Source organism: Balaenoptera borealis, assembly GCF_965194805.1.
Source record: "Balaenoptera borealis genome assembly, chromosome: 3".
Classification (NCBI taxonomy): Eukaryota; Metazoa; Chordata; class Mammalia; order Artiodactyla; family Balaenopteridae; genus Balaenoptera; species Balaenoptera borealis.
In genome coordinates, this window is record NC_138866.1 from 25,077,816 (window position 1) to 25,093,916 (window position 16,101).

Here is a 16,101-nt window from a genome sequence, read left to right on the forward strand (position 1 = left end):
TTTTATCTCGGCTCCATGTGGAGTTGGGTGGAGCATTATGACTGACGAGATAGAGTATCCAAGATAGTGTCACTTACATGTCTGGCACCTCAGCTGAGTGGTGAGCCCTGCCCCTTCCTTCCATAGTCCCTCATACTCCAGAGCCCCTCCCTGTCCACATGATCTGTCTTTACAACAGGCTAGTTAGACTATTTTACATGGCAGCTGACTTCAAATGTATAAAAGCAGATGCTGCCAGGCCCCTTAAGGCATAGACTTGGAACCAGCATGTGTGAACAGGAATGGGAGAAATTGTTGGCAACCCTTTTTATAGAAATGCCACCACAGGTGCTGCATCTGATTTTATTCAACTATTGTATTCTTTATGAGCCTTTACTCTTCATAATACTGACTCCTTCATAGACCTTAGTCTGAAAAGGTTATAACACATAGACTATGATTTCTTTTTATAAAGTAATGAGTAATTCTTAAATTTGGGGTTTGGTGGTATTGACTTCATTAACTTCACACAGGAAACCTGGACAAGCATGAAGAACTAGAGAAGCTTGTGGCAAGTTTCTTGGGAGTGGAAGCTGCTATGACATATGGCATGGGATTTGCAACAAACTCAATGAACATTCCTGCTCTTGTTAGCAAAGTAAGATTTAGTCTGTCATTTATGAAAACTCCCTCGTATATATCTTCTTTTGTTTTGTAAGGCATTCAGGCAAGCCAGAAGCTATTGTAAACTTTAAACATAGTTTACCCAAAGATACTGCTATCATAAAATTTTATATAATTTGTGTATAAGTGTATCCCATGGAGACTGTTATCAGTTGAAGCTTTTTCTCTAAAACCCATGATCTTTTCTCCTTCCATTAGATGACTCTTGCCTTCTTTGTTTCATACAGTTTTAAAGGGATTCTCATAAATAAATTCTCATAAAAGATTAAAATTATGGAAGAAAGGATGTTTAGTTTGGAAATTATTTATCAGGTGGTTTTCTGTAATAGAAAAATATGAAAATATATAGGTCCCTAATACTTGTTCTTACTGTAATGCATGTTGTTCAGAGATATATGGGCCAATTATGTGTATATATGTATATAATATATATATGTATAATATAGGTAATAATATAGGTTAAAAGTAATAATATAGGTAAATAATAAGTTAAAAGTAATATATATATATGTATTTTATTTTCTGTGGGTAGAGTTTGTGAGGGGACAGTAGAAGAGATAAAAGATAAGAGACCTTGTAAATCACATTTTAACAGATTGGCACTATCAACTTGAAAGGGCCCTCAAGGGCTGGCCCTACACATCTCATTTTAACATTGATATCTAGGCATGGTATATTGAAAAATCAGTGTATTAATGAGCAGAAGACCTGAGATTTTTTTGGTTGGTTATATGGTCAGATTTAGCTGTGTGACCATGAGCATGTCACAACCTTTCTGAGCCTCAAATTTTCCTTTGTGAAATGAGGTACTTGGACTAGGTTAACATACATATATGGTTCCTCAAGGAATAGATGGGACAAATAGAAAACAAAAAGCAAGAGAAGAGATTTAAACACAACTATATTGATATCATATTAAATATGAATGGTTTATATATTCCAATTAGAAGACAGAGATTGTCAGACTAGATAAAATTAAATAGGCTTTCACCAGAGACCTACTTTAAATTTAAAGACACAGGGAATTCCCTGGTCCGGTGATTAGGACTCAGTGCTTTCACTGCTGTGAGCCCAGGTTCAGTCCCTATTTGGGTAACTAAGATCCTGCAAGCTACACGGCATGGCCAAAATTTAAAAAAAAAAAAAAAAGACACAGGTTAAAAGTAAAAGGATGGAAAAAGTTATAGCATGTAAACAGTAATAATGATTTATATAATATTTTATTATAATATAAACTAATAAATATTATAGATAATATCAATACCATATATAATATTAATATAATAATATAAACAAAGATTTCAGAGCAAATTGATAACTTTGCCATTGTGCAGGCTTTCCTTAATAAGATATAATTATTAATGATTTTAGCATTTTGTAGTTTGTCTAACTAAATCTTTGCCCCCAGCTTCTTACCTTCCTTTGCTTGTGGTTTTGCAGGGTTGCCTGATTCTGAGTGATGAACTGAACCATGCATCACTGGTTCTAGGAGCCAGACTCTCAGGAGCAACCATTCGAGTCTTCAAACACAACAGTGAGTTTGTTACGGAATTTACTGCTGGCTTTAGTGTTTAATATTCTTTGGGTTAGTGGCAGTGGTAACATTAGTTACATTAATAGGAAATATAAGTGAAGCTGAAGTAGCAACATTTAAAATGTCTTTCTGGTCCAGTCTTTTAAAAGTTATTATCTTTCTCATTGGAATAAAAATAAAGGTTGAAGGAAGCCTTTTGGTACAAAGTAAAAACATTGTTCTTTTTTTTGACTTTGAACTTTTTCATCTTCCTTGTTTACAAGTCAGTTATTTAGTATGCATTTGCTAGATGCCTGTGGTATGTCTTGCCATAACATTAGGGGTATTAAGGTGAATAAAGCAAGCTCCTTGATCTCAAGGTTATCTCTGACTGGTTGCTAAAGAGACTATAGACAAACCAGTAGTTAGAATACAACAGATGAATACTGAAATGCAGATATGAACAGGTGATGTAAAAGCACGGAGAAGAGTGGCACTAAGCCAGACCTTTCTCCCTAAATGGAAATATCTTTGTGCATTATTAAAATAATCACAATAAAAATGCATAACTTTCCAAGTTAAAACCCTCATGTAGAGAGGAAAGTTTACCAAACTGTTCAATATCATCATTTACCAAACTGTGTACATGTATAGATAAAAGTCTAAAAGAATATACACCCAAATGTTAGGTCTGTGCCTCTGGTTGGAAGGTTTATGGATGGTAATAACTTTCTTCCTTTTGTCTTTGTTTTGTCTAAAATGTTTTACAGTGAGAATGATATATACAGTATTTTGTTTTATGTAAATGGGATTTATTAAACACTGTTGTGTGACTTGCTGTTTTCTTGCAACACATCGGAAACTTTGGCAGTACGTGTGACTGTCCTCCTCCCGTAATGCCAGGGTGGCAGGCAGTGCCCTTATTCAGTCCATCCCTCAGTTTGAACATCCAGGTTGTTTCTGAATTTTTCTGCTAGAAACAGTACTACTTAATGTTCACATTTTTGCTCACTGGTCTGATTAGTACCTTAGGATAAATTCCCAGCAGTCTTTAGAATGCATGGTTAAAATGGTATAAATTTGCTATGCTTTTCCAGATTGCCTCCAAATATGGTACAAATTTTTACACAACAACTCAACTCAAAAATAGTGACTGTTTCTACTCACAGGCCAACATAGGCCATTATGCATCATTTAAAATCTTTTCTAATCTAATAAGTCCAATAACATATTAATTTCTATTGCTTTGATTATTAAGTGTTGAGCAACTTTTTATACAGAGTTTTTGTCTTTGTATTTCTTTGTAAATTGGCCATTTTCAAACTGTTTCTCTTTTTACTGATTATAAGAGGCCTTTATGTTGCAATATTTTTTATTTTTAGCTTTGTTTTTAGTGTCTTGCTGTGCAGACTTATTAAAATGTTTATGTTGTCACATTTATTGTCTTAAGACTTTTGTTTGGATTTTGTGTAATGGCCTTCCCCATTTTTATCTAAATCTTTAATTTACATGGGATTTGGAGAGTATACTATGAGAGAGGTATTGAATTTTTTTTTCCTGAGTAGATAATATGGTCAAGCATTCCATAGATATTTCCTTTCATCTAAAATTTTGAATCAGTGTTTATTTTTCCCTTCCCTTCTGTATATAAACAGAGGAAACTGAAACAATGAGTCCATTTTTACTTGTCTCCTGCTGTTTGCCACACGCCCTCTGCAGCAAGACTAGTGGCTTCAGATGAGACTTTTTACTTTGTGGGAGCATCTCCTATCTCTAGATTAGATAGCAGATAGATTGTTTTGTTATGAATAACCAAAGGTGTAAACACAGTCACAGCTTTTGGCCATTTTGTGTTTGTAGTATGTGTTTTTATTATCTTATTTCTCTTTTCTACCAATTTGCTCTCTTCTTTTATGAAGAGAGCAAATTCATGTAAGTTTGTAACCCCTTCCTTCAGTGATGAGCAGTAAAGAATATAAAATCAGATTTATGATGGGATGCCTCCCACCCCTGATAAACACACCCTAGACTTAATGTTGCATAGATTTTTGGGCGGGGGGTTCATAGGGGCATTGTTTCAGGGCAGATATTTTAAGTATGAAGTCTGTAGTGGTGGTAACAGTGGTCTTCAAAGCATTTATCTTTTTTTTTTTTTATTTTTTTTTTATTTTTATTTATGGCTGTGTTGGGTCTTCGTTTCTGTGCAAGGGCTTTCTCTAGTTGCGGCAAGTGGGGGCCACTCTTAATCGCGGCGCGCGGGCCTCTCACTATCGCGGCCTCTCCCGTTGCGGAGCACAGGCTCCAGACGCGCAGGCTCAGCAATTGTGGCTCACGGGCCTAGTTGCTCCGCGGCATGTGGGATCCTCCCAGACCAGGGCTCGAACCCGTGTCCCCTGCACTGGCAGGCGGATTCTCAACCACTGCGCCACCAGGGAAGCCCTAAAGCATTTATCTTTAACAGGAAAATTATGCTCCTCATTAATAGTGGTACTAACCAAATGTTTCCTGGGCCTGTTAACCACCTTAATGACCGACAGAGCCAGAAGAACTTGGTTGGGGACAGGCAGCTGGTCAAGTCAGACATGGAACAATCTCAACTGATGGCCAGGCTTGCTAACACATAGATTCATGCATGCCCAGACTGGTGTATTTTCAACCCACTACCAAGATAAAGATATTTAGCAGGCTTTTATTGAATATATCCTAGGTGAAAGGAAATGGGGTGTACACTTTGAAGTTTTTCTCTCATATTTTGCTTCTTAGGAGGTGTATGTATTTGTAGTAGTTCATTCACACTTTCTTACTCAGCCTTCTTTATGCATTTATTTCTGAATGACTCACTAGGATTAAAGATACAGTTGATTCTATAAATACAAACAAAGCTAACTGAATGGCAAGGTATTTCACATGAAACACTGGTCATTTCATAAGCATGCTAACCAACTGAATCAACTGTGCCACACTCATTTAGTCGAGTTTCTGTGGTTTTGAACACTTGTTACATTCTAGATGAGATTTTAATTCAAGCCAGCAGTAGCTTACCCATTTGGCCCTGTCTTTTTCTGCCCAGTTCTAATTATGTTAATGTCCTTTGCTATCTGAGACACACTTCCTGAATAAGAAATGTATATTTGCATTTTAGGGATGAAGTTAGCAAAGAGGAAGATACTTTGTGCTGAAATTATTTTTTGTGTGCCATAGATATGCAAAGCCTAGAGAAGTTGTTGAAAGATGCCATTGTTTATGGTCAACCTCGGACACGAAGGCCCTGGAAGAAAATTCTAATCCTTGTGGAGGGAATATATAGGTAATCCTGCTTTATTATTCTTATGTCTGATTTTCCCTATGGAGTCATAGAAGTTTTAAGCTGAAGGGGACACTAATCTAGACCCCTCTGGAAACTAAGGAGACAGGGTTTCTGACTTGTTAAAATACCTGGCTCTTCTTTATTCTTTCCATCATGCTGTATGATCTCCAGATCTCCTTTCTATTTGGCTCCTTTATTTTTCCACTGTTTGTAGAGGGGGTTTATACATAGGGGCAAGAATTGGAATATGTTTTCTAATATGTCAGAACAAATTACATGCCATTTAATTTTAAGAAATATTTTATTTTGCTTACCTATTTGCAGCCCTTGCATTTATTCTCTCATCTCCTAATGTTTTTTATTCTTTCATGTAATTTTAATTACACATGCAGTGTGATGCAAAGTCTAATGTTGCCTATAATTACAAACTTCAGAAGAATCTACTGTGACCTCTATCCCTCTGTGGTGAATTAAGATCACTTGTATTCTGGTGTTTGTTTTAAAAGATTCAGTCTCCTTTCCTTTAGACATCTGCCTAGCCATGGCATCGTCTATCTTTGCCAGTTTAAAACCACAGGCATGCTTCTTTTAAGGCTGGATAATTTCCTTCACCATGTGCTGCTTTGTAGTTTAGCCTTCGGCGGGTAATCTTATTTTTTCTTGTTCCCAAATCTTGTTGTAGCTCTGAATATGGAAAACTAGTGTAATGAACTCGACACCTTGTTGATGTTCAATAAATATTAATCCTTTCTTTTTCCTTTGGGGGATAAGAAACCATTGCAGTCTATTAATGAACAAAGATTTAATAAGTGCTGGAAGAGAGTAGTGAGTTAATAACAGAACTGCCTTATAAAATATACTGGAAAAGTAAGTTAAGAACTGTTACATGTTTTATGTAGAAGACTAATAATGTAGATTGCAACTTGGTTCCAATGGTATTGTTGAGACTGAATGAGAAGATTATGGACCACAGTTGTAATATATCTCAGGAAAATGTTTTTATTCTAAAGTTGTCTGGAAGTTAACCTGAGTTGGTATGAACCCAAGGAAATAAAGAATTGTTAAAGCTGCTAAAAACAAAACAAAACAAAAAAAACCCCACAGGCAGAGTTGTCAGACCATTTAAAAAGGCAGTAAACTTAAAAAATTAATAGTAATAAAGTGTCCAACTCCTAATTTTTGAGAGTTAAGAAGTCTCAGTGTGTGTGTTTTTTACCCTGTTTCGCCAGCATGGAGGGATCTATTGTTCGCCTTCCTGAAGTGATTGCCCTTAAGAAGAAGTACAAGGCATACTTGTATCTAGATGAAGCTCACAGCATTGGGGCTCTGGGCCCTACAGGGCGAGGTGTGGTGGATTACTTTGGCCTGGATCCTGAGGATGTGGACATTATGATGGGAACATTCACAAAGAGCTTTGGTGCTTCTGGAGGATACATCGGAGGCAAGAAGGTAAATGGACCTTGAGAATCAAGCAGTTAAGGTTCATAAAGGTACTGGCTACTAGATTTCGATTTGGTTACTCACATTTAGCAGATAGAGTCCCAAACTTGGATGTGGAGATCCTAAATTTGTTTGTGATTTAGGCGTATAATGCCAGCACACTTCACACTTCAGCTGCCTGGTGAGGGACTCTGATAAACTAAAAGCTGGTTCTGTTCATTGTTTGTTGTTTTCTTATTCGTTCTAAACTACATCCTGGTCTGAGTACAGAATACCCTCTTGTATGAAAGAACACACAGTGGTGCTGCCTGTTTGCCATAGTCTTCTACTGGGTTTGAGTTGTGCTCACTATTTCAAACGTAGTGGGGATGTCATGGGAACCGGTGGGGGACAGAAGACCAGTTTCTTCCCCTGCCCTTGGATTCAGATGCATCCTGGGTGAGCATCAAGACAGGAAGAAAAAAAGATTACTTTGCTAGCTCTGGTGTACTAACAAGGCATTGTATTTTCCAATTCAAAAATTACATAATGAACTCTGGGGTATTTGAGAATCAATGTAGCATGGTGGAAATGGTTCAACCATGGAGACAGAGCCCTAGGTTTGAGTATTTCCCAAACTTCATGAGACCTTGGGCAAAGTATTTAACCTTTCCATTTCCTTATCAGGAAAACAGAGATAAATGTGCCTGGCTTATAAGATTGTAGTTAGGGTTTAAAAAATAATATACGTCCATGCTATAACGTAGAAATAACCTTGAAAGCCTTATGTTAAATTAAAGAAGTCAGTCACAAAAGGCTAAAGTATTTTTTTTATATGATATACCCAGAATAGGCAAATCATAGAGACAGAAATAGGTTAGTGGTTGCCAGGGCCTCAGGAGATGGGGGAAGTGCAAAGTGACTGCTAATGGGTATGAGGTTTCTTTTTGAGGTAATGAAAGTGTTCTAAAATTAGATAGTGATGAAAGTTGCACAGCTCTGTGAATATACTGAAAGCCACTGAATTATACACTTTGATAAAGTGAATACTATGGTATGTGAATTGTATATCAATAAAACTGTTATTTTAAAAAACTCTCCAGTATTAGGAAAAAAACAATGTATGTGAAGTATTTGTACATAGTACATGGTAGGTGCTTAAATGTCCTTAAATAAATGTCCTTAAATTCCTGTTTAAAATTTGACGCTGGGAGTCTTAAAGCATGGACTTCCTCTGAATATTCATTGTCTTTTAGAGAAACCCCGTTATCAGTGGTTTTAGTCAAGTTCAATAGATATTTACTTCAATTTTTAAAAGGACCAGGCTCACTTTGGAGAATTGATTGCTTTTTGGTAAGATTTGTTGCTAAACAAAAGGATAGAAAAATAATACTCTGGGAGATCACTGAGGTACAGTGTATTTATGGTTTTTTTGGTTTTGTACAATTTTTAGCATCTACACTGTTTTCTGGCTGCATTTTGTGTCTCCTGTTTTGGTTCTGGAACATAAGCTTCTTTGTGTGCACATTTTATATAAAGACTTAGTGAAGTTAAAAGGTATCAGAGAATAGAGATATACAACTGATTGTTTTGAAATTTTTGTGACTGACAGACAAGTTTTTTTTTTTATTCAGTGAGATGGCTTTAGTGTCCTTATGAAAGACCCAATGAATTTCTGTTTAACTTTTGCCAGATTTATATCATTTTATAAATCTCTGTGTATCTGGAGAGGACATTTAGTGTCTTTAAAATTGATATTAGAGAACTGTCTCTTATTCGGGAATGTAAGGCTGGGCTTTGCAGGCATGGGATAAGATGCAAATGATATTTTCTGTAATACTTAGAAGTAAGTTGTATCTAAACAGCAATTCAAACGCTTTCTTGTTTAGCATTGCAGAGCTGTTTATAACATTAAATGATATGTTCTCTAAGTTTAGAGGTCTTCTTTAAAGCTAGTTTTTCTTCCTTTCATGTTGTGGCATGTTTTAAAAACGAAAGAGAATTCCCTGGTGGTCCAGTGGTCAGGACTCCTCGCTTTCACTGCTGAGGGCGTGGGTTCAATCCCTGGTCTGGGAACTAAGATCCCACAAGCTGCGCAGCACAGCCAAAAACACAAAACAAAACAAAACCTAAGGATGCTGCCGTGTGTCTGACCCAGTTGTTGCTGACAGTGTGCTTTGACCATATTGGTTGATCTCGTGTCTCAGATTGATGTCCCTATTCCAGTGCTGTTGAAGGGAGGAGGCTTCTGTCACCTGGGAGGTAGGCAGTGACATTGCCAGTGAATTCACGCACTGCCTCTAATGACTTGCTTCTGTGAACTCCCCAGGAGCTGATCGACTATCTGCGGACACATTCTCATAGTGCAGTGTACGCCACATCACTGTCACCACCTGTTGTGGAGCAGATCATCACTTCTATGAAGTGCATCATGGGGCAGGATGGCACCACCCTTGGTAAGTCTTTCTTTTCTTGGAAAATTTCCTGGGCTCAGTAAATACTTAGCAACCAAAAGTGCTCTTTTTCTTGAGCTTTTAAAGGAGGAGTCAGGTATACTAATGGGCAGAGCTGGCAGGTATGTGAGGTCTTGGTTTCTATGGACACTTTTCAGTGTGTTCACACACACCATGAGAACTAGCCTGGCTCATTTCCTGTTGAATTTTCTTGTATACAGATGGTGAGGCTTTAATCTCACTATCCTACGTATTCTCATATCTTAAGTGATAAGTCTTCAGGGTCTTTCTTGAACTCCATAATTTTATGTGAAGATGTAATTCACTGTGTAGCGATGTTTTGTTCCCATAGTATTTAAAAGCTGCTGTTTCCATGAATTAGTGTCCTTGATTTAATGCCTTTTAAAAGAGTTTCTAATTTAACATACAGTATATAATAAAGGTCATCCTGAATCTATTTATTCTGTCTTTGGTGGGATTTGTAGTCCAAACTAGATGCTCTGACTAAAACATACTCAAGTGAACCAACAGCGATGTTCGCTTTCTGATATTTGACTTTTATATCACTAGAGGGCAGTGTTGACTACAGAAAAGTTATAATAAAGGGGGAGCAATTGGGTTTTTTTGTTTTGTTTTTTCACTTTGAGAAGAATCTCCATTGTGAGTGTGAGACATACATTTGCTTTTTGCTTTTTTAATGCTTCTGAAATCACTTTTGCTCTAGTGAAATATTTCATGTTATCAGCCTTGAGCGCTCGACTCTTCAGCTGTATAATATTTTATGGTAAGGTTGATCTGATGTGCATTGAAAATCAAGAAAAAAGTAGTATGTTTCATTTTCATTGATTTAAGCCTGTTTTCTTAAATCAGAATTTTCCCTTAATATTTTTTCTGATCTGTGGTACATGCATCCTTGTTATCTCTTGGAAGTGTTGATCATTTTCAGTTTCATAAATTGATTCCTTGGGGAAGAATATAATTCATTAATGTCGTGAATACCGCATGGAGCCTTGTGAGAAGCTCCCTGCTAACAAAGCTACAACGTTATCTTCTCTCTCTCATATAAGGTATTACTAGAAATAGTATGCTTTGACCTGAGTGTACATATATGCTCATATATGTAAATGTATGTGTATCTATGCTCAGATATGTATATATATGTACAAGCTAGCACTTAGCTAGTTATTTGACATAGGTGCATCAGCCTTGTTGATTCAGCACACAGTTTTAGGTGACTGAAAAACGAATGGTAACAGCTCTCAAAATTACCTTGGATAATTTCTTTGCCCTATCCTAGAGCATGGATCCATGTGATGCGTGACCTCTGGATAAATGACTTATCTGTGCTAAATAATGAAATCTAGGCTCTACTGGTAGACAGAAAATGAAATATGGTAATTAGATATAGACTTTGGGTTAGCACTCATTTTCCAGTTTATCTGTTGCCTCTCTAACCACCCCCTAAGCTTAGTGGTGTGAAACAACAGCCATCTTATTATGCTCACAGATTTCTGCGGGTCAGGAATTCGGTCAGGGCACAGCAGGGATAGCTTGTCTTTGCTCCACAATGTCTGGGGCTTGAACTTGGAAGACCCAGGCGGCTGGGGAAGACTCTGATGGCTGGGGGCTGGGATCATCTGGAGGCTTCTTCACTTACACATCACCCGGGCTGGAGTGACTTGAAGGTTGGGCTCAGCGGAGGCTGTTGACCAGAGCACCTTCACGTGTCCTTTCCATGTGGCGTGGGCTCCTCACAGCGTGGTGACCAGGTATCCAGATAGGACCCTGCAGAGAGCAAGCATTCCCAAAGAACCTGCTGAAACCCCATGGCCTTCTGTGATCTGTTGTTAACAAGCAAGTCACCAAGGCCAGCCCAGATTGCAGGGCATAGGGAATCAGACTCCACCGCAAATGGGAGTCAGGTCAAAGAATCTGTGGCCATTTTTAAAACTTGCCACTACCAGCCTTTAGATAATATATTTTAAAATTAGTCCCTAAAACTTTTAATTAGTGTGACAGACTTCTACTGGTTACGTTGTTTCTCTCCCAGAATAGAGGATAATAAAAATCTAACCACTTCTCATAAAGCCTGCTACCTGATCCTATTTAAATTTGGCCTGATTTCTTTTAGATTTGAGTGGGTTAAGGCAATGCTTATTTTTATGACATCATTTAATGCATCTTTTCATTGTCCTTGAAGAAAAAAAGGTGGAACCAGTCAGTAGCCTTTTGACTATGCCTTAAGGTGACCTTTAAAATAGAGGTATCTGCAATTAATTATCTGAGTGTGATTTTATAATAGAAGTCACCTACCTTAAGAGAAACTTAATCTCATATGTTCAGAAGATTGAATTTCATTAATTCCACAAACATTGAGTATCTCGCTACATGATAGACTCTGTGAATCAGAATCCATAGGCAGTGGGCATCCAAGCACATCATTTGAATGAGGTGTGTACTTGGGGGTTACTGGGGCTGTAGAGGGTAGTGGGCTGTTGTATTAATCCCAGAGATTACTGTACCATAGAAAAATTGAAGTTTTATTAATCATTCACCAAATATTTGAGTGCCTGCAGTGTGTGGTAGGTGCTGATTCATCAAAGAATAAAATACCCCCAAATTCCTGCCTTGCGGGGTTTCTAATAAGGGAAATAAATTATACAGTTGCTAGAAAGTGGTAAGTACTCTGGGAAAAAGCAGAAAGGTAGGTGTTGAGGAGTTCTGGAGACGCAGTTTGTAATTCTAAATAGGGTGGTCATTGAGACGGTAAGATTTTATGGAGCACTTGAGAGACATGGGAATTTAACCCTGAAAATCCAGGGCTAGAAGGCCCTGAGATGTAGGTGACTCCATGTTCAGCAATAGTAAGAAGGCCACTGTGGCAGGAGCATAATAGTATAGGTAGAGTGCCTGAGGGTGAGTGAGTGAGGTGAGGACAGCGGGGAGAGTCTTGTCCCGCAGGGGTGTTAGGTTGGTATGAAAACACAGACACACTGGTTCTCTTGCCTTGTCTAGTATCAAACTCAAATTCTTGAATAGTTTCTGTGGGCTTTTTAATATTGGCAGGCTTGTGGGCTGTTTCAGATAGGTTAAGAATTTTACTGGCCCTTCAGATTTCATGAAAAGTACAGAATATAATATACCCATGATTATATTTTGAAGAAATTTGCTAGAAAGAGTCAGATTTGCCTAAGACCTATACCAGTGTTTTTCTTTCAGTGAATTTCAGTAGCGCTGTGAGTTGGGAATGGGGGAAGGAAAGTGTAACCCATATATGAACAGAAGAGACTGTTACATGATAATGCTGATATTGCAAATGGAAGAACTCTTTCTTTACTTTGTGGCAAATATCTCACATATGATTTCTATTTAGGAATGAGAGGGGAAAAGATCATGTAATGTTAGGGCTTGGTCCTAGATTTAATGTTGGTTTAAGGGAATATTAGAAGTAAGAAGCTGGTTTTCTTGTCATGTCCTTACTATTATTCTCTGACTTTTGTTACCAGGCATACAAATATTAAGCACTATTTGAAAAAGCTCATTTTTGACGTAATATTTTCTCCTTTTTGTAAGACATAATAGTTTTATATATTGCATGTTTTTAATATCTCTGTTGTGTAAACTTATTTCGCCATAAACAGTCCTTCCTGTGGGGCCACTCCATAAGCTTTTCTCACCAAACAGGATGCCGACGCAATGGAATTCCCTTGCAGATGGCTAAAGACAGCGAAGAGTCACCGGGAACTTGATTTCCTTTTTTACTTATTTTTTCCTCCTGTTTCAGTTTCAAATAATTCAAAGAATTATAGGACTAGAGGCTTTAAATAAGCTACAATTAGCACAGCATTTATTTATTTATTTATTTTTATACAACTGGTTCTTTTTCGTTATCTCTTTTATACATATTAGTATATATATGTCAATCCCAAACTCCCAATTCATCCACCCACCCCATCACCCCCCCACACACACTTCCCCCCTTGGTGTCCATACGTTTGTTCTCTACATCTGTGTCTCTATTTCTGCCTTGCAAACCGGTTCATCTGTACCATTTTTCTAGATTCCACATATATGTGTTAATATACGATATTTGTTTTTTCTCTTTCTAACTTACTTCACTCTGTATGACAGTCTCTAAGTCCATCCATGTCCCTACAAATGACCCAATTTTGTTCCTTTTTATGGCTGAGTAATATTCCATTGTATATATGTACCACATCTTCTTTATCCATTCTTCTGTCGATGGGCATTTAAGTTGCTTCCATGACCTGGCTATTGTAAATAGTGCTGCAGTGAACAGTGGGGTGCGTGTGTCTTTTTGAATTATGGTTTTCTCTGGGTATATGCCCAGTAGTGGGATTGCTGGATCATATGGTAATTCTATTTTTCGTTTTTTAAGGAACCTCCATGCTGTTCTCCATAGTGGCTGTATCAATTTACATTCCAACCAATAGTGCAAGGGGGTTCCCTTTTCTCCACATCCTCCCCAGCATTTGTTGTTTGTAGATTTTCTGATGATGCCCATGCTAACTGGTGTGAGGTGATACCTCATTGTAGTTTTGATTTGCATTTCTCTAATAATTAGTGACGTTGAGCGGCTTTTCATGTGCTTCTTGGCCATCTGTATGTCTTCTTTGGAGAAATGTCTATTTAGGTCTTCTGCCCATTTTTGGATTGGTTTTTTTGTTTTTTTTAATATTGAGCTGCATGAGCTGTTTATATATTTTGGAGATTAATCCTTTGTTGATTCGTTTGCAAATATTTTCTCCCATTCTGAGGGTTGTCTTTTTGTCTTGTTTGTAGTTTCCTTTGCTTTGCAAAAGCTTTTAAGTCTCATTAGGTCCCATTTGTTTATTTTTGTTTTTATTTCCATTACTCCAGGAGGTGGATCAAAAAAGATCTTGCTGTGATTTATGTCAAAGAGTGTTCTTCCTATGTTTTCCTCTAAGAGTTTTATAGTGTCCAGTCTTACATTTAGGTCTCGAATCCATTTTGAGTTTATTTTTGTGTATGGTGTTAGGGAGTGTTCTAATTTCATTCTTTTACATGTAGCTGTCCAGTTTTCCCAGCACCACTTATTGAAGAGACTGTCTTTTCTCCATTGTATATCCTTGCCTCCTTTGTCATAGATTAGTTGACCATAGGTGCATGGGTTTATCTCTGGGCTTTCTATCCTGTTCCATTGATCTATATTTCTGTTTTTGTGTTAGTACCATACTGTCTTGATTACTGTAGCTTTGTAGTATAACCTGAAGTCAGGGAATCTGATTCCTCCAGCTCCGTTTTTTTCCCTCAAGACTGCTTTGGCTATTTGGGGTCTTTTGTGTCCATACAGATTTTAAGATTTTTTGTTCTAGATCTGTAAAAAATGCCATTGGTAATTTGATAGGGATTACGCTGAATCTGTAGATTGCTTTGGGTAGTATAGTCATTTTCACAATATTGATTCTTCCAATCCAAGAACATGGTATATCTCTCCATCTGTTTGTGTCGTCTTTGATTTCCTTCATCAGTGTCTTATAGTTTTCTGAGTACAGGTCTTTTACCTCCTTAGGTAGGTTTATTCCTAGGTATTTTATTCTTTTTGTTGCAATGGTGAGTGGGATTGTTTCCTTAATTTCTCTTTATGATCTTTCGTTGTTAGTGTATAGGAATACAAGGGATTTCTGTGCATTAATTTTGTATCCTGCAACTTTACCAGATTCATTGATTAGCTCTAGTAGTTTACTGGTGGCATCTTTAGGATTCTCTGTGTATAGAGAATGTATATTGAGCTCTGTACAGTGACAGTTTTACTTCTTTTCCAATTTGTATTCCTTTTATTTCTTGTTCTTCTCTGATTGCCATGACTAGGACTTCCAAAACTATGTCGGATAATAGTGGCGAGAGTGGGCATCCTTGTCTTTTTCCTGATCTTAGAGGAAATGCTTTCAGTTTTTCACCATCGAGAATGATGTTTGCTCTGGGTTTGTCATATATGGCCTTTATTATGTTGAGGTAGGTTCCCTCTATGCCCACTTTCTGGAGAGTTTTTATCATAAATCGTGTTGAATTTTGTCAAAAGCTTTATCTGCATCTATAGAGATGAGCTTATGGTTTTTCTCCTTCAATTTGTTAATATGGTTTATCACACTGTTTGACTTGCGTATACTGAAGAATCCTTGCATTCCTGAGATAAACCCCACTTGATCATGGTGTATGATCATTTTAATGTGCTGTTGGATTCTGTTTGCTAGTATTTTGTTGAGGACTTTTGCATCTATATTCATCAGTGGTATTTTCCTGTAATTTCTTTTTTTTGTAGTATCTCTGTCTGATTTTGGAATCAGGGTGATGGTGGCCCCATAGAATGAGTTTTGGAGCGTTCCTTCCTCCACAATTTTTTGGAAGAGTTTGAGAAGGATGGGTGTTAGCTCTTCTCTAAATGTTTGATAGAATTCACCTGTGAAGCCATCTGGTCCTGGACTTTTGTTTGTTGGAAGATTTTTAATCACAGTTTTAATTTCATTACTTGTGATTGGTCTGTTCATATTTTCTGTTTCTTCCTGGTTCAGTCTTGGAAGGTTATACCTTTCTAAGAATTTGTCCATTTCTTCCAGGTTGTCCATTTTATTGACACAGAGTTGCTTGTAGTAGTCTCTTAATGATGCTTTCTGTTTCTGCAGTGTCCGTTGTAACTTCTCCTTTTTCATTTCTAATTTTATTGATTTGAGTCCTCTCCCTCTTTTTCTTGATGAGTCTGGCTA

The 16,101-nt window shown here is 37.4% G+C and overlaps 2 protein-coding genes across 5 annotated transcripts in view; one reads left to right on the forward strand and one right to left on the reverse strand.

The window, feature by feature from the left end:
- The window catches only part of TMEM63C (transmembrane protein 63C), a 452,188-nt gene that overhangs the window by 46,576 nt on the left and 389,511 nt on the right, over positions 1–16,101 (reverse strand). The window lies entirely within an intron of this gene.
- Positions 1–16,101, forward strand: part of SPTLC2 (serine palmitoyltransferase long chain base subunit 2) — a 120,536-nt gene that overhangs the window by 39,800 nt on the left and 64,635 nt on the right. For all 4 annotated transcript variants that reach the window (XR_014242465.1, XM_082384711.1, XM_082384710.1 and 1 more), the window contains exons 5-9: positions 513–637; positions 2,104–2,197; positions 5,378–5,483; positions 6,713–6,932; positions 9,232–9,358. Coding sequence is in view for 3 of the 4 variants with exons in the window: in XM_082384711.1 (XP_082240837.1) it covers positions 513–637; positions 2,104–2,197; positions 5,378–5,483; positions 6,713–6,932; positions 9,232–9,358 (672 nt within the window). In the remaining variant the exon portion in view is untranslated. The remainder of the gene's footprint in view (positions 1–512; positions 638–2,103; positions 2,198–5,377; positions 5,484–6,712; positions 6,933–9,231; positions 9,359–16,101) is intronic.